The sequence below is a fragment of the Ruditapes philippinarum genome, unplaced genomic scaffold (genome assembly GCF_026571515.1).
Source record: "Ruditapes philippinarum isolate M1 unplaced genomic scaffold, ASM2657151v2 ctg12466_1_1_1_1, whole genome shotgun sequence".
Classification (NCBI taxonomy): Eukaryota; Metazoa; Mollusca; class Bivalvia; order Venerida; family Veneridae; genus Ruditapes; species Ruditapes philippinarum.
Window position 1 is genome coordinate 22,118 of NW_026855200.1, and position 20,087 is coordinate 42,204.

Here is a 20,087-nt window from a genome sequence, read left to right on the forward strand (position 1 = left end):
ATAACCATTTATAAAAAGAACATCACTATACATCAGAATAGTATCACCATTTATAAAAAGAACATCACCATACATCAGAATATAGTATAACCAATTATAAAAAGAACATCACCATACATCAGAATATTATAACCATTTATAAAAAGAACATCACCATAAAGCAAAATACAGCACCATTTATAAAAACAACAGCACCATATATAAAATGACACCACCAGGTACCAAAGTGACACCACCATATATCAAAACGACATCACCAGTTATCATTTCTACAGCACCATTTATCAAGACAACAGCACTATCTATCAAAATTACAGCACCTGTTATCAAAGCAACAACACTATATATAAATTGACCACACCAGGTACCAAAGTGACACTACCGTATATCAAAACGACATCACCATTTATCATTACTGCAGTACCATGTATCACAACAACAGCACCATATATATAATTGCATCACCAATTATCAAAATGACATCACCAGCTAACAAAATCACAGCACCATCTGTCAAAACGACATCACCATTTATCAAAACCACAGTACCATTTATTAATCCACAGCACCATTTATTTAAACTACAGCACCATCTGTCAAAACGACATCACCATATATCAAAACCACAGCACCATTTACTTAAACTACAGCACCATCAGTCAAAACGACATCACCATTTATCAAAACCACAGCACCATTTACTTAAACTACAGCACCATCTGTCAAAACGGCATCACCATTTATCAAAACCACAGCATCATTTACTTAAACTACAGCACCATCTGTCAAAACGACATCACCATTTATCAAAACCACAGCACCATTTATTAATCCACAGCACCATTTATTTAAACTACAGCACCATCTGTTAAAAACGACATCACCATATATCAAACCACAGCACCATTTACTTAAACTACAGCACCATCTGTCAAAACGACATCACCATATATCAAAACCACAGCACCATTTACTTAAACTACAGCAACTTCTGTCACAACGACATCACTATTTATCAAAACCACAGCACCATTTATTAAAACCACAGCACCATTTACTTAAACTACAGCACCATCTGTCAAAACGACATCACCATTTATCATAACCACAGCACCATTTACTTAAACTACAGCACCATCTGCCAAAACTACATCACCTTCTGTCAAAACGACATCACCATATATCAAAACCACAGCACCATTTACTTAAACTACAGCACCATCTGTCAAAACGACATCACCATTTATCAAAACCACAGCACCATTTATTAAATCCACAGCACCATTTATTTAAACTACAGCACCATCTGTCAAAACGACATCACGATTTATCAAAACCACATCACTAAATATTTAAACTACAGCACCATCTGTCAAAACGACATCACCATTTATTTAAACCTTATAACCATTTAATATCAGAACCACAGCACTATCTGTCAAAAGGACATGACCACTTTAGAAGTGTTTATATAAGGCAGCTATGGCGTTCCATATAAAACAGTTATCTTATTCCGTGTATATGCAGTAATAGGCACCGCGATAAGTAAATGGACAAATACTTTTATTGTACACCAAATTGGAAGAGTTCAATTCATTTCTTTAAATTTGATTTAGATTAAAATATTTTGGTTCGTTTTTAGTTTTGACAATAGCGTTGCACTGATTCGGCGTTACTTTTACATTAATTGCACATTCCTGCGTAACTGGATATACACGGTGTTACCTAAAGTCAAGCAGGCTTGCCATATAAATTGAAAATATCGACAAATTATTTACCAACTGTCAGCGTAACGCAGTAGGTAAGTATCAATGCAAGACAGACAGGTTCGAAGTGTACTTTCTTCGCAAAAAATATTTCTGTATTTTTAATTATGAAATAAGAATATGGTGTGTGTTTTCTTGTAAAGATTTTAAGTGTTGTGTTATTTTCTATTAAATTCTAATTTCATTATTTTTTCTTTTTAATGTAGCCATATCTAGCAAGTTGGTGTAACATAATACTGAATACTAAACTGAATGCATACATGTACACAAATTGTTTCAAGTACAGTCTTGTTGGCACGAAATACTCGTGAAATGTACAAGTTTTATGACTACTACATACTACACAGGATGAAAATCATTATTACCGTTATTTTTTTTTTAATTATTAGACATCAAAACAAAACCACCTTTATATTCCACTTCATTTGCATCAAATGTAAGGAAAAAGGTTAGACAATTTGTGAGGCTCGAACTCATGATAAAATTTAAGCTGTACGGCATCCCATTGACTTTACCAACTTTGCCATCGAGACATTTTAAGTTCTATTTCTTATCTTGTATTATATTAGCTTCTAAAAACCCTGTTTTACCTATTCAAACAAAGGTTGTAAACTTTTGTGAACAAACAAAATGCAAAGTCACTCACACATTCTCATAGCGGCACAGTATTAATAATAATCTAACAACAGCATCACTGATTAAGATTTCTATACTCAAACTTCATGTTAAAAGAAAATTGATGCGTTCATGGCTTTTGGAATGTGCTTTTTTAAGAGCACAAGTACTGCATGTGTTTTACCGTATTATGTACATTAGATCAACTTCGCTGTATACGGATATAGCTTAAAAGGACAACGGCTGTTCAAAACCGTTGCTGCGACACAGTTTGTTCCATGTCAACGATTTTTATTTGTTTAGGTCGTCAGACCAAACAAATAATGGTAGCGAAATTTCGGACCCTGATAAGCTTATTTGCAAAATCCACAAGAAGTCCGTCACGAACTCCTCGAAGCGGTTACATTCCTTTATAAGTACACTAACGCCGAAAAATTAAGGGGAGATCACTGCGTAAAGATTGTCAAATGACAGGCGCATTAATTTTCAAACCTTGCCTGGGAAGAAAAAATAGTGCCCGATCAGTCGAAGATTTCTAATAGTGTGTTCTTTAACATTTCTGCAAATTACCAGTTATATATTCAAATAATTTTGTTTCGCGGATGAATATCATTTTAATCAATGAAAATTGCTCGGGTATTAACGTAAAACGTCGGATTATTGTGATCGCCTAAATAAACATTGTTATTTAGACTTTCTGACAAATAAAGTAAGGATGTTGACTCTGGGACAGGTACGAATTTAGGCAGTCGACGATCGATAATCAATTTCTACCATAAGTAACGGCATCAGATAATTAATCCACGTCAACAAAGCGCTATCTTCAGCCACACTTCAGCGCATATCACACAAAGAGTAGTAAATGTGCCACAAAATTATGCTTAGTTCATTAAAATCCATTGATGAATGACAGAAATGATGACTTGATATGACCATCAAAATACTTTTATGAAACTTTATACCTTAAAAGTCCTTGTTGACCATGATCTTTAGTTTACCAACATGTTCTCACTAATCACAAATTGTTTTAAAGTACCATATATTTAAGCCAAGTTATTACAAAATATGTCACTGAATGATAGAGAGACAAACCTATCAATGTACTATAATATCATGACTTTTGACATTCAAGGATGAAATTGACCTTTGGGCTGACGAACTTAATTTTGTCCATTACATGTCATCTTCATAAGCAACAATTATTTGTGGTTATTTATTTCAAAGTCCATTCATGAATGACAAGCTCCGCGCAAAAGAAATTTATTTTTCATAATCATTGCGTTTGGAATACAAGTTTGACATTGACCTTAGAACTGGAGACCTGGCATCATCACCATAATGTCACATTTATGCCAAATTATTTTAAAATTCATCCAGGAAAGACAAAATTGTTGACCGGGCACAAACATAAGTGCATTTTCATTTAAATTTCCATTGAGGTCAATGTACGACCTTGACTTTTTGTGCTACAAGCCTAGATCGTGTGCATGATAAATTGTCTCTTAATGCCAACTATAAATAAAAATAGTTCTCATTATTTGTTCTTTTTAAGTGACTATGTAAGATAATAATGAAAGGTATATTACGTGTTTTAAACGACATTGACTAATTCAGCCAGTAAGGTTGCAAATTATCCTTATACAATATGTTTAACATTTTGATTCTTCTTTTAAATAACAAATGGACAAACTATTGAGTTAATTTAAACTTCAAAGACCAATGTTTGCCAAACCAAGATTCTCCTCCGATTTAATACTTTCTTAACCTCAAAGTAGTGCCTTCCAAGTATTCCATGAAATTCATTATTACATGACTTTTGTTTATCTGAACGAATAATGTTTTCAAAGACTTTTACTGTTGTTCGTATTAACAATTTTTTAATATAATTAACAATTTACCGACATTAAGCTGTTAAATCGATTCCCCTAGTTGCTGATGCACTGGGTTTAACAACAATTTCGAGCGTGCAGTTCCCGCTGCATTAAAAACTTACAAAGATGATTTTTTCAATTTGGTACGTAGTATGACTTTATCAAGGTCCGAACAAATATATTACCGATAAGAAACAACCTTACATAGTTTTATATCCGGTAAGATTTCATGTATAATGTAATATCTTAGTATAGACAAAGACTACATTTAAGAAAAAATGTTCGATAAATGTTGTAATTCCTTTAATTCATTAAAGATAAGAAACTATAAGAGTTTGAAATAGTTCTTTATCTTCAATGGCATGTCAAAGTATGAACCAGCTAAATGAGAGGTTATCTTTTCTATTTATTTGGTAAGTTTCTCTTTTCATTTAACTTAGTTTATAACATAAAACATAAACTTTCATCCGATTCTTTTAGGCGTTATAGTAACACAATTCTTAAAAAAGTCAGTAGTGTATAGATATATTGATGTACATAATAACATCCATTTTCTTATTTATTTGATTACGATGACTACATATTATGGTGGCTGATTCATGCCATGTCGTATTTTCGCTCCGCGGGGCGCCAAGCGAAAACGCAGAAATACGCGTGGTACAACTCAACCAAACCATTTCCATGGAAGACGGACAAAACCCTACCAGTTAAAACCCCACCACTCAAAATTTTATAGAGTGGACAAAACCCCACCACTAAATTTTAAGTAGAAGTGGAACCAAAACCCCACCACTAAATTTTACAGAGTGGACAAAAACCCCCCACTTCAGTTTTATAGAGTGGATCACAAACCTCCCGACACTTACGCAATTATTGGGCAAAGATTTGATGAATTAAAATACATATCCATATACAAACATTTTTTCACATTTATTTTTTTTAATTTCATTATCAAATAACCATTTGGGTGTAGATATCAGAAATGGACAATTTTATTAACAATGCATGTACAATCTTGCATGTGCAATATGCAAAAAAGGTGTTACAAACTGTACACAGAAAACTTAATCCAAATCCCTGAAGAACAAAACAGATTATTTTTTTATTGATGTTTTGATTGCAAGAAAGGTGTTACAAACTGTACACAAAAAACATCCAAATCCTAAAAACATATTTTGGCGACAGTGCTGCTTTTTAGTTAACTACCACGTTGTCTAATATCTAAGACATGAGGAGGCACCTGTACAAAATATTATCTTTCATCAGTCATGACAAAGTTTAAACTTTAAAGGGGTGGATCGAACGGACTAAAATACGTATTTGTTCAAGATTACTTTTTATTCATTATTACATGTAGTGGTTTTCATTTCAACGCAAAATTACTTTACTTTTAATAAATTTGATATCTTTTAACACTTAAATTAAAATAATGTAATAAATTATATATGCACTTTCCCTCTATGACTGGACAAAACATTGTATTTAAAATTTCATTAATAACAAATGAATCGCCTTTACAAATGTATAAAGACACATCATCTTCTTTTTTGCAGGTCATGTTGCAAGCCTATACCTTTTTCTAATCGTTATTAAAGTATTTCCTGAATTAGGTGAGATTTTGATATATCTAATAGTTAATATTATACAAATATGGACTTTTTAGCTGGTAAATATGATGTGATATGTACTGAAATAATTAAGTGTCCAGCTTTATTTGTCATCCAATGAAAACGCCGTATTTCTTAAAATTCTTTTTGTTAATTTCCATAGAAGAACAAAAGTCGAAACTAACGTTATATCAAATTCAATTCATAGTCGCCTTTTTATAGTACGTCATAGGACCGCATTAGCGCAATAAAGCGAATGTTATGATGACTCTAAGTATATGTTAGTGTTCATCCGTGCTGTTCTACAGAGATTAAAACTTCGACGGGAGCGATAGCGACAGGAGACTGTTTCTAATTTCTGTAGAACAGCAGGATAACACTTCACATATTAGTGTGCAAGCTGTTAATTTGTGGACCTCATTTATCACTCACTTTTAATACGTCCAGCTATGCCATATATATTGAAGAACATATGAATAATAAGATAGCGACTAGGTCGAATGGAATTCTCCGCATATAGTATCTGACTAATTTGTATCGCGTCTGTCTATACCGAGAAATCTAACGCACAGAAATTAGAAATACAATCGTGTTTCGGATCTGGATGGCAAATTACAAGTTGACACTTGTATATATTTGTTATTCACACTCCGCTCAAGTCTGAGTCCACCAGAACTTATCGTCAACATTATCCTGTCGTTAATCGCTCTTCCACTCGTGAGTTTTAATTTCTGTAGTTAAGTATATGCACTACCTCGTCTCGCAAGAGCACATATATAATAGAGGTTGTTATAAACACTTTAATTAGTCGACTATAGATATTTAGAGGTGATGTGAGCAATCGTACAACCAACCTTGGATCGTTATATAACTCGTTTAATGAACGATCTAGAGGCTGCCGACGAGAGTGTTCTATGGCCTTTGTCATAGCAGGTTTCGAAGTTACTGATGTTGATATATTTGTCAAGATATATCATCAAGATATGTGGTAAGATCATCCACATAACATGAACTAATATGTGTTTTTTATTATTATTTGTCAAACAGCTAATCAGAGGATATGTTTTTTTCTTACTCCTTCTCTCACTCAAAAAGCCTCTTGTTATAGTCATATAAAAGGTTTAGCTCTCTATATCTTTTCGGAATATCAACTGGATTACACCTGCTATTATTGTTTCGACATTGCGAGTATCATGTACAACTGTGTATATATATTATTCCAGTTATTATTGGTTTAGGATTAGTTTTATCATAGTGGATAGATATCAATAGTAAATTATGTTATCTCTTATCTAATCATTGGAATGGTATAAAATTAACTTTTACCACGATATGTTTACTATTGTACAGAATGTACTTATGTACGTCACTACATTCAGTTGCCTAATACTTGTCATATCTAGCACTATGTTGAGATTTCAGCAATTTCGAGGATGCATATTTCTAGGCCTCTAGGAAGTGCCACATATAGTCTATTACACCTGGAGAGCAATAAGACTCTGAGACATCCAATAATTCGTTTAATCGAGGTATAATAAAATGTCTGCATATTACAGTCTCCGACGCATGTATAGAGCGCAGGATTTTCTGGCAACTTAATATAATCTTGTGCGCAGTGATTATTTACGGAGTGTCTAAAATCAATATGAGTATAATATAATTCGGGTAGACACACATTTAGTATAATATATTCGGTACCAATATTTAAATGGATATATTCTCGACACATATTGTCTTAAATTCATTTTAAGTATACATCAGCATAGAAAATCGTTCTCTATTACAGTTGAATATCCAAAACAAAAATCAATTTTTTCTCCATGTTCTTGGTATGTGCTCGTTGTTTAATAATAAAGTTGCATATTTTTGTGAAAAAGTAGAACCTAATGCATACTTTCACAAAGTAATGCCATGCCTGAAATTCTAAAATGTTTTTCTGTTGCGACAAAGATTGAAACGTCTGGCCGAAGCAAAATAACAAGTAAAATTGATGCAAATGCCGTTGAAGTCATTAACTCAAAGAAACCTTTTAGACAGAAATCCTCTTTGGTAATCTCTATGCATATGATATTCAGTTTGTATCCCTTTCGGATGTAATACATGCATGTCATTACTTCGATTAAGGTACCACAATAAAACAAACTAAAAGAATATATTGATATTGTTGGTAATTTTTCTTATCTGCTACGTACAATTACCATTCCGCAAATAAATCACTATTCATGGATGATGGCAGGAAAACCTTTATTTACAAACTTCAATTTACATGACCGCAAATCGTTTTCTTGTCAAGAAACAGAAAATACTTTCGATTTGAACTTACCAAAATTTGTACAGCATTTTAGGAAAAGCATTTTTTTCTACCTCAAGACTTGCTTACAGAACAAGAATCTGTAAAAGGGTTTTGCTTCAACATTTTCCTTAGGCAAAAAATAAATCATGTCCATAATTTTTCCGCTTTTTTAAAAAATCTGATAATAAGCCATTCTCATTAAAAAGGTGTGTTTTGCTCGAGCAGACGGTTTGTCAACAGGAAAAGTCCAGTACACGGTTGGATGTTCACGTGGTATGGTAAGTGTCGGTTACTTTGCTTAATCTTTAATTAAATGTATAATCTTAACCAGTTTCAATATAATGACAATATATTTAATTTGTTGGAAATTAAACGTGTATAAACTGCAACGTGTCTGTAATTCACGTATGACCGGAATAATTCATATAACATCCATTTATTTATAGAAGATTTGTTGTTTTGTCTTTTCTTTCTCAATTAACGAATATTTTTGAAAAATATGTATGTATCAACGCCAATATCTTCACCATTGATATTAAGACGAAGTATTTCATTACATTTATCCGTTCTCTTAGCTTAACAGGTCGGATTAGTTTAAAAGAGGTCGGTTGTTTGATCCTGGAGCGAAACCTAATTTCACCCTAACAAACGATCCCGGATATAGAGTCTTATGATCATTTGTCTCTAACAAATGATTCAGAAATCGTTTGGGGTTGGTTGTTGGTCACTTGCCGAGAAATTGGTCATTACTGACTGGTTATCCAGGAAAGCAGATAAGGTGGACTGACCGCCGAAATACGACCAAAAATGCGTGATTCGGCGAAAAAATAACAAGAAAACAAACAAAAACACATTACAAGATACTGTACTATTGATTTGAAATGTCTACAATTGGAAAATACATTTTCTATTTCAGATTCATACTGATCATCGACTTTATCATCTTAGTCCAAACATTTTGAATGAAAGTCTCTTAAATAAATAATGATCAAATTGAATAGATTTATGATTATTATTACTATCATTTAAGACTGCAGTTCTTGAAGATTCAACGTTTTGTTCTGAAGTGTGCACGGACAACTTCTGCAATTTGAATAAATGTAATATTCCAGGTAAGTTTAGGACCATCTTTTAAAATAGCAAACATATGATAAATGAATTACGAATTGCCTGTTATCTTTTCTCACAAGCTGGGTTTATAGCTATACCGTGCCACAGAATACTATTAATGTAAATAAATTATATTTGAAATTTCTTTGTGGCAAAACGTACTAGAATGTCTTTGGCTTCCTGTCATTTTAATTACTATAGCCGGTAAAAATCAGTTTTCTCTTCAAGTACAATGCCCGCGAGTAATTTCACGGTGAAACAGTAATGTTTTGAGAAAGTGTTGTATTTGCAATAAAAATAGCTTACGTTATAGGATGACGAATTATAACAGTTGCACTTTATTTTGTACAATAGATACGTATAATGATTTAAACAAATGTATTGTTTAAACAATATATATAAGTTGTATATAAAAAACAACGAAAATATTTCAGTTTCTCTAAAAGGTACATCTGACAGATCGTCGCGTTGTTTGTCCTGTGACCTTATAAGAGATCCTGCAAATTGTTTTAACTTAGTACAATGTAAACCAAATGAGGTAAAACATTTTTTTTCATATAATAAAATCTAAATAAGGTTAACATACTGTCGCAGTCCACTCTTGACGATATGGAAAAGGTGCTGCTAAGAGGTTCTGGGCTTGAGGGTTGCTATCAAAATATAGAAATACGCTCTCAGAAAATATTTATTATCGATGAATACGAAGTCTGGCTCGCGCCATGAAAATCTTTAGTAGGAGTGCAAATACAAAATAATGACAAATGACACAAAATCATGAATGGCAAAATGTAGAATAACAAGTATGGGATCAATACAGACATTCATATTTTCCTTTAAAAATACAGAAATACGCTCTCAGAAAATATTTATTATCGATGAATACGAAGTCTGGCTCGCGCCATGAAAATCTTCAGTAGGAATGCGCATGCGTGAAGGTACTTAGTGCGGAAATAGAATATTTAGAATTGAGGCCCGTACCAATTGTTAGTACATACTTGTTAATAAATGAATTAATGAAGAAATGAATGAATGAGTAAATGAATAAAAGGATGAATGAATGGAATATAGGAAAAGGACACACATATAGGACTTCACAAGATATATACATTACCTGATACAACAGACATGACATGGACATGTAAATAACATAATCTACGGTGTACAATACGGACATACATTGACTAATAACATATAACATTAATACATCAATATGACCCTGCGACAATACTGTCAATTAAGACTGATCAATCAAATTTAAAGAATACCTTACACTTCGTTTGAAATAAAATGAAAGGCAATTACATTATGATTTAGCTCACATAATCTTTTCTGAACGCAGTTTCAACGATGCAGAACGATTTGGCAGTAAACAATAATTATTTTCTTCTATACAAAATCAGATATGCTATGTGCGAGAAGTAACGGTTTATGGAAACAAAAGGTATCGACTTGGCTGTATTAATAAACATGTACGTATTACTTTAAGATGACAAAGTTTGTTTATTATAACCATTTTGCTGATAACTCTTACCATTTTAACGTCTCACCAGTTTAGGAATATATCGATTAAAGATCCTGTAACTCAATTTTTATGGTTTTAAATGTAATGCTCAAATGAAGATTTATCAATATTATTCCATAAAGAAATTACCATGTTGATAAAGGGAGGTAACTAGAAACTTGTTCTATATAAAGTTAATTTTTTCAATAAGATATAAATGCATAAATTTTAATGATTATATATAAATGTGGACTAATATTTGCAGTACAAAAAAAATTCTTTGATGTTTGAAAATTGCTTTAGAAAGCATAATTATATACATACATAAAATTTCATTTAAGTGTGGTAACAACCTTAATTACAAAAGACATCTTTAAGTAACATATGAGGGGATACTAGAGAATTATGTATAGATATCATGGCAACCGAACTATTATTTCGCTCTCAATCACTGTTCCCTTGCTTGATTCTGTAAATAGATGGAAACGCTAATATATCAGATGATGAGGAATATTTTGAATAACGAAAAATAAATGTTTTCTTAATATTCAAGTATTTCCCAAATTCAACTTATTTCTGAGTATATCGCATTCTTTTTATATTAACATTTTAATTTGATTAATGAACAATCTCATTAAATCAGATCACCACTTTTCGCTCGGTTACTCTTCGCTACGAGCGTAGGGTAGTGAAGCAACAATTAGAATATGATTTTAATGAGATTGATAAATGAAGTTCATATATTTGAACCATTTATAAATTAACCATAAATGGAAAGGCATCGCATTGGATACTGTCAATACATATACTTAAATACAACATTAAAATCCCCTGTCAATAAGGGAATATCTAGGTTTTGCTTCTTCAATGATAAAGATATATAAAACCGCTTTGATTATATACAATACATTGTACACAAATAGTGATAATTTGAATACATTAAAGAAATGGTATTGTTTTTTAAACTTAGCACTGTTCTACTGAAACTGGCAAAGTCACTGCAAATCCAATAACAATTATTGGGAAGCGATTGGCCGCATCAGTGAATTCTTCTTCTGTGCCACCACCTTGCTCCTCGTGTTGTGAACTAGACCATTGCAATACACATGCATGTCAAAAGAATCAGCAATCACGTAAATACGCGAAGTTTTAATTATCTTTATAAATTGTTTGTTGTTGTTTCATTTCTATGAAAAGCAATAATTTTTATGTCACAATGTCAAAAAAAGATTTAAGAAGCATATAATTTCAAGTTTGCTTATTGAAATCATTTGTTTTGACATGAGTTACTGGGTAAATAACATCATTTAATTTAATTTTAAAAGTGACGGTATTTAACGAAACATAATGTAACAGTATACAATTTACAGTCTGTTAGTTAGCTTCATCATATTGTGAACCACACTGCACATATTCATCTTATATGAACTTAGCTTAACTAAACTGTGTCTACCAAGTTTTTTATACAGAAAAATGCCGAAAGCAGGAAGGCATTTCCATTAATTTTGTAACATTAGATATTAACAAATCACCTTTTATTATTTGTATTTGTGAAAAGTTATCACCGTGTGCTTTTAATGAAATTTGTAAAATGCTCTGAAGTAATTGTCAAATGCTATGCCAAAGTATTGATTAATTAGAATAGTTCATTCCGAGTAACGAGGTCTGTTGCTTTTGTTTTGTTTCTTTTTCTTTCTTACCTTTTTAACATACAAATCTTTAGCATCTTCAATTTGCTTTGTCAAGTCTGAAAATAAATAAGGAATGTGTGAAGAAGCGCTTTACAATTATCAAGTATTGCATTGGTTTGAATGTACTACAAAGCAATTTGATACTTAACTACAAAGTAATTTTGTACTACAAAGCAATTTACAATCTGTTACTTTTACGAGGAGACACAAATCAAAGGCTGCTGAAATATCGCTAAAATTCTGTAAATTTTCAAATATATTCAGTAGTTGGGATGACTCACCAACTTAATCTTATTGGCGACACTGACACCTGCATGGACACAAATACCGATGCATGTAGCGCATTTAGAACTCTAGACTCTGAAGCATGTTTGACATTACCAAAGGTTGACGAGATGTGCCCGAAAACCTGTGGAATATGTGGTACGTTTGGTCATTCCTTTTCTAAATAGACCTTTCCAGTTATTAGCAGTAAAAACATTATTCAAGCCTTTTCTATTCTTTATTAGATCAATTGCTCACAGACAGTATCACAAACAAAACCATGTATTTTTTTGTATAAACCAGATCAACTAGTATCGTAGTTTGGCAACTTGATAGCTAGTCAGTCAATTTGCATGCACTTGTAAGCACTGGGAATTTCTATCATAAAAATACCCTGCTTTTATCTGTGAGCTTTTTATTGTTTCTCACACACTTAATAAGTCTTTGTGAAAATCTGTTTTAAGCAGATTCCATTTAAGAGAATGCAATAACATTTTCGACATGAACTCGAAACAAATTGTCAAACAAATAACATGTGTTTTGGAGATGACATTTCTGTAACAAATTTAGCATTAAGTGACCGTCTATTTTAATGATATTTATAGAAAAAATATATATTGTTTTCCTCCCAAGTAACACCACAGTTAGGGAACTAAATCATATCAAAAGTCTCATTATTTGTCTGGATCACGCGTATCCCACCTCAAAGTCGATGACTGCACTGATATGGAAACAGATTATTATTAACCGGTTTAATCTTTCCAGCAGTGCTTATGCTGTTGACTGTTCCAAGGCAGCGATCCTCTGTGTTTCTCAGATGTATTTTTTGTTTATTGTTGCATACAATTGTGGTGACACTTTTATGTCCCTTCATGTTTTTCTTATACGGTATCTTCCTTTTCCCTTATTTTATCCCTCACTTTACCCCCTCCTGCCTACCCAGTCCTTCTGGTCCCGTCCCCTTTTGTAGGTGTTTTAATTAATTAGCATCTTTAAATACCTTGAAGGTTTCTATGATTTCCTGTTTTGAATAATGTTAAATGACCTACTGTCTGTTTTTGCCCACGTGCCTTGTCTTGTTTCATGTCCTGCTTGTCTCCTTGCCGGTGGTCCTGTGTTGGAGGATGCGTACATTGAATGCCGTCCTTCCTTGTTAATTTGTTTTTCATTTACACAAAAATCAGTCTCTGTCGAAGACCGCTGTTGTCAATACATTTCTCCCTCATATAATTTAAGATAGAACAGTAAATTTGAAATGTTCAGAAAAAAAGAACCAACTTATTTTGCAAAATAATCTTGACTGAAATATTGCTATATATTTAGTTTAATATTTAAACATTTGATTATATTGTGACATGTAGTAAAATAAGAATGTATCTAGATGTGTTCATATTTAAAGCAATACATAAATTTGGATAAATGTTAAGTTTGCAAAATAATTATATGACAGGACATTTTGGGTGGTCTTCATGAAGTCAATGGTCACACTGCTCTCATACATGCAATCAAGGAACAGTTACTAGAAATAGACAATGTATGCACCAGATTGACATTGCTAATGTGCACACCTGTATAGGGAGTAGCACAGAAACTATGACTTGCAACAGTGGACCATGCTTGAGTAGGTATCTCAATGTAAATCTGTATAAATTAATGCAGCAGCTAAATTTGGTTGGATATGTAACAGAAAGACTGCAATGGTCTACATGTCGACTTTCAGGGTTAACTTGTGGAGGCAGACATCCGTTTATGAATTATTTCAGGCACGAACAGGCACCGACATAGAGTCACAGACGGTCCGTGAGCTAGATGGAAAGCTTCCTGATATGAACGAATCTGAAGTTAATAGAGGGATTTATTCATTTACACATTGTTTCTTTTTTCTCTCCTATTTTGGTTTTCCTTAGGGAGTTAGGGCTTGGTGTGGTGTTTGTTTGTTTGATTTGTTTGTGTTTAGACATTACGATCACTTTTTAAAAAAAAATTAGTATAGCACAGTTCCCAGTAAGGTCAATTTATTATTATGTGCAATTGTACGACACATTTACATAATCATTTTTACTTTGATGAAAATGATATGGAAGATGGAATCTTACAATTCTGTCCTTTCATCTATTTTAATGTTTATTCTAACTAAATTCTTATGACTCATGACATCTGATTCTTACATATAACTATTTTTTTTTTGGCGATGTATATTATTAGTCGAAGGAGCATGGTCAAGCTGGGAGAGTTGGGGTTTGTGCTCAAGGACGTGCTTAAATGGAACTAGAAATAGACTAAGACACTGTAGAAGCACTGACCAGGATCAAGGAGGGCTGTATTGTCCAGGAAACCATTTAGAAACTTCTACATGCAACCAAATTACATGTCCAGGTAAGATTGAATCATTGAAATGAATATTTAGTAATATTTAGAAAACAATACTGCACAATTTAAATATTGATGAAATTGACGAAACAAAACGAACATTATAATGAACTTGTAATAATGTCGTACAATTAACATGATTAATGTAAATAAAAGTTTTTTTAGCGTTCTATGCAAAATTAATTAAAATTATAGTGAAATTCATTTACTTGACATTTTGGAAAAAATATAATTACTTAAAATAGGTAGATATACATGTACATTAAATACTATTCTCGTATCATCTGTGCATAGTAACAAAAACATTCACAATAACATAAGTTGCAATTAAAATAAGTAAGAGATCTATGTTTAATCTACGTACTATTTTAGTCGAAAAGACTTGTCCTGACAACTGGATCGTGTACCATTCTTCTTGTTATTTCTTTGACCATACTGCAACAACATTTGCAAACGCGCAGGTATCCTGCTGTTTTTATTATCATATAATTATATAGAGGATTTTAAAAGAACGATGGTTCCAGCATGTATTTATTGAACTTGTTGAATGAAATTGAAATTATGCGAGCTTCTGAAGATAAAATTTGTGATAATTATGTTGCAACATAAAATCTTTGCAGTTTTGAACTCTCTAATGAGCGGTGAACACTCTAATGTAACAACAAATTCTTCTGCATTCCTTATCCAATTCTGTCATCTTGGCCCAAAAGGGTATAGAAATTGCCCGTTCGTATTAATGAATGGCCACTGTTATTTGATGTAACAATAACTGCCATGTCGATATTGCTATAGGAGACACAGACATGAATTTACTGTTTTACCTTAATGCTGTTTAATGCATATAAAATTAATTTTTAGAGGTTCTGTCATTCAAGAAATTCCTCTATGGTACACATCGAGTCCGTTGAAGAGAACACATTCATTGTCAATCATCTCCAAACATTTTCAAGTAAGTTTATAAATAAAATTTTAAAGGAGTTTGATTTAGGTCAATAAAAGTAAATATAAATAAATAAATAAATAAATAAATAAATAAATAAATAAATAAATAAATAAATTTTAATTCCTTAAAACAAAGAGATTTGCAACATATGAAAAAGAATAACTCAGAATTAGTGTTAGTCTGTTTGATTTCTTTTATTTGAGTTAAAAGCGGTTAAACATTTTTTTGAGGTCATTAATACATTTATTCTTGAAAAACGTGGTTAGTGCATGGTTTGAAAATTTGCCAACAGGTTTTTGGTATATGATTTAGAAAAAAAAGAATCCAGTCCCGGAATGTCGCGTCAGTGTCTAAAGTTCAGATCTACTTATTTCTTATATGTAATGTGTAGCGTTATTTAGGAAGATTGTTCAAACCCCGATTCACATTTTATCATGTTTACTTTCATTTCTTTTTTTTCGGCTTAGGTTTTGGCTATCTGTGTTATATAACAAATTATTAACTGTACTCATATTATAAAATATGCGTGGTCCTCCAATAATTGTTTTAATATCTATTTCACGAATTCTTGTAGATCCTGGTAATGGTTGGTGGATAGGAATGACAGACAGTGACGTAGAAGGCACGTGGAAGTGGACAGACACAAATAAACTTGTTAATTACACAAGTATGATATTCATATAAAATTACTATTAATAATAATTATCTAGATACATTGAGTACCTTTGACAATTTGCTAATTTAGGTCTTTGATACACAATGTCTGAGATATATCTGTGTACATACCTAAACTATCAATCGACTTTCTTCGAAGCACGGCAATAGATATAATTATACAATCCATATGCACGCCAACTCGATGCAATCATTTAGTACCGCTTGCTAAAAAAATCAAACTTGTCGGTTTAATTTACTGGTGAACATTTGGTTCTTTTAAAACCAACAATTAAAGGAGCACTTTCAGCATGTAAGGTGAGGTCGTAGTATGCCTATGTTGGCCGATTTTCGCTGTGTCATATTTTCGCTTTTTTGCCACAGACATTCGAAAATTCGAAGGTACGAATACGAATATCAACTTTATCGTAGCTTTATGTTTTCGCATTTTCGCATTCTCGGGCAAACATGCGAAAAATACAAAAAAATCTCGACACTAATCGCATTTTAAGAAAAATTTAGTTTAAATTGTGAGACGTCGAACTAATGATAAAAAATTCAAAGTATTGTAAATGCTTCCACAATTTGTGTTTATATACCTAGGCATTGTCATTACATATAATATAAATCCATCTTTTTACACATGAGAGTTTAGTTCTATTATTTCTTTTTCTCATTTCTTTTTGTATCGTAATGCACATGTACTTATTATATGTGGCAAGCATATTTTCAAGAATGCTTAGATAAAACAATATTTGGAAGAAGTTGGAGAAAAAGTTGTTTAGTGAGATTAAAAGTCAAAGAAACATTTTCAGACTGGGACAGAAGTGAGTCTAACGATTCCGGGGTCGGGGAAGATTGTGCTGTGTTTCTACGGGCTGGGGGTTACAGATGGAATGATTTCTCATGTCTTCCTGGAAACGATTTATACAGTGTCATTTGCATGAGATGATTATAGAATAAGAATACCATTGAAAAAATGACTGGCCTTTGTTTTCCATTCAAATCCATTTTTCTTTTGAATTTTCCTGACAACATCAGTATATATAAGCATTTATATGTAAATAACATATTTCAGACTGGGGTACGAATGAGGGAGGTGATGTCGATGGAGACTGTTATTTACTCTATCCAAGTTACAGTTTCAAGATGGCAGATGTCGGTTGTACTTATTTTAATGCGAGTACACTATGTGAATTGAAATGATTTTTTCATTGTTATAGTAAACATATGTATTTTAAAACACATTTCAAATATATAAGTCATAGAAAACATTTAAATATCACTGGTCTTTACCTTTACTTTAATACTAAAAAATAGTTCATTTGAAGCACATTTAGTTTGATTTATATAAGGCGCTATTGCAACTTTAAATAACGCAACCACCTATAACGAATTTAACGCATTCATTTTTTACTCTTAAAATATCAGCCAATCCTATGACATCATGTGTAAGCACGTTTATTGTTGAACAAAGTACAATAAGATTTCCATTGAATTCAGCATGCACATGGATTTAATCAAAAGGAAATTCTCCAATGATTACTTGGTCTTGTAACAATCAATTGTAATATATTTGATAATTAATGATAAGAAAAACATGCTTTGCATCTAAACTAAAATAGTCAAACAATTTTTTCTAAGATGTAACAGAGATAGGGTTTAAAGCGTGTTATCACTGTTTAATGATGTCATAGTAGATGCCATCATATTTTGTCTTACAAAATGTCTGCACTTATGATAAAAATGAAACCATATACAAGTAATGTCAAGCACATTTTTGAAAACAATTACGATGTCAATAGCCTCCGTGGTCGAAAGGTTAGAGTCGATGACTTCTAATCCATTTACCTATCTGGCGTGGGTTCGATCCCTGGGAGACGCTTTGGTAGTTTAGCGCGGAGGAAGGTAGTCTAGTACTGGTGTAACTTTCCAGGAACGATGGTCAGGAAACTACCCGCCTAAATGACTGAAAAACTGTTGGGAAAAGGCGTAAAATGAAACAAACAAACAAAAATGTCAATAACAAATGCGGGCTCGGATAAAAACAATACCGCAATAAGCATTTAGATAATATTTAATACACATGTACATATGCATATATCAAAAGAATGAAATTATATAGAATCTGTATTGCACAAAATTTATTAAGGCCCTTGCTGTTAAAGCCAAAGATTTGAGAAATGACCATGACGTCAGTTATACAGCCCACGTCTGTTGTAGATTAGTTTGAAACAGCCTTTCTGTATATTGCACGTATATCTTTCAAGCATAAGCACAAAATCGGAAACAATATGTAAAATAACAATTTCATCAAATGTGTTATGAAAAATGTTACGTAGTAACTAGCCTTTAACCCCGCAAGCACAAAATATGCTAATACTGGCACTTGAAAAAGATAGTACGGCAACTTCAAAAGAAAACCTGCCGTTGCTGTTATAAAAATAAATATTGCCGCGTGTTTTCTGGCGATGTAATATTCATTATTTTCCAACTCAGTGAGTGATAAATGTCGTTGTGGAGTGCAAGAACAGATAAGTGACGAAAAGGCAAGGGTAAGTAATAATCCAAATGGAATATAGAACGTTACTATAGCAACCAGGTGCACATTTCTTGCGGGCAGATATAAGGTAACATCCACTTGGCATTTCAAATCGTGAGACAGGCCATCAAGTTCCATTGTAAAGAGCGCTAATACGCCAACGTTGGCACAGACCATGATGAATAAGATGAAGAAAATCCAGAACAAAATACTTTTCTTGCCACACGGGATAGTCGGCTTCACAATATTCCCGGCGACGTTTATTGCTATTATTACAAGATATAAACTTGTAACAAAGTCTATCGTCTTATCAGTATGTTGAAGAATAAGACAATTTCTGTCACTCTGATCTTTGTGCCTCCCAAATTCTCTTATGTATATAGAAATTCCAAGGAAAGCTACATGCGTGATTGCCGAATTGAGCACTAACCAGTGACGTGTCCAAAATCTCATACTTTTGTCGATTATGAAGTCCACGATAATCATAAAAGCTAGCACACTATTTGTTAAAATACCGATACCGGAAACAATGTTTAAAGCAAAAAGCCATGTAACAAGTTCCGTTGATTCTTCATATTGAGCGTGGTCGTCACTGTTGTTAGAACCGCCAGGGGAAGTGAAGTTAGCCAAATCGTCGTTGGATACATTCAAAATGTATGTTTTGAATAGTTCGCCATAATCTTCATCGGAGTATTCGTCATCCACCTGGAAATACAAAGAAAGTGGTAACTTAGGTGAAATCGCAGCAATTGATTGTTTGTTGTTTATTTTGTTCATTGAACTATCATTTTCATTACCTTCTTGATTCGTCCTTGTCATAATAAGATTGAGAATAGAAAAAAGATGTAAAATATTTTCTT

At 32.5% G+C, this 20,087-nt stretch overlaps 2 protein-coding genes across 3 annotated transcripts; one reads left to right on the plus strand and one right to left on the minus strand.

Annotated features, from left to right (window-relative positions):
• Nucleotides 1-8,313: 8,313 nt before the first annotated feature.
• Nucleotides 8,314-17,959, plus strand: LOC132742459 (perlucin-like protein). 2 transcript variants are annotated; one of them, XM_060730890.1, is made up of 12 exons: nt 8,314-8,430; nt 9,183-9,264; nt 9,697-9,800; nt 10,663-10,731; nt 11,734-11,896; nt 12,719-12,877; nt 14,169-14,339; nt 14,924-15,094; nt 15,461-15,549; nt 15,947-16,037; nt 16,606-16,698; nt 17,764-17,959. In XM_060730890.1, the coding sequence occupies exons 7-12, from the start codon at nt 14,255-14,257 to the stop codon at nt 17,889-17,891; spliced, it is 657 nt and encodes a 218-aa protein (XP_060586873.1). In that variant the 5' UTR covers nt 8,314-8,430; nt 9,183-9,264; nt 9,697-9,800; nt 10,663-10,731; nt 11,734-11,896; nt 12,719-12,877; nt 14,169-14,254; the 3' UTR covers nt 17,892-17,959. The 2 variants fall into 2 exon arrangements, with proteins under 2 accessions (XP_060586873.1, XP_060586871.1); XM_060730888.1 differs by lacking the exon at nt 17,764-17,959 and adding an exon at nt 17,501-17,673.
• Nucleotides 17,960-18,744: 785 nt separating this feature from the next.
• Nucleotides 18,745-19,775, minus strand: LOC132742460 (uncharacterized; the record flags this gene model as incomplete). Its single annotated transcript, XM_060730891.1, is given in 1 exon segment — nt 18,745-19,775. A coding segment is annotated over 1 exon segment (866 nt), but the record flags the coding sequence as incomplete, so codon positions are not given.
• Nucleotides 19,776-20,087: the final 312 nt, after the last annotated feature.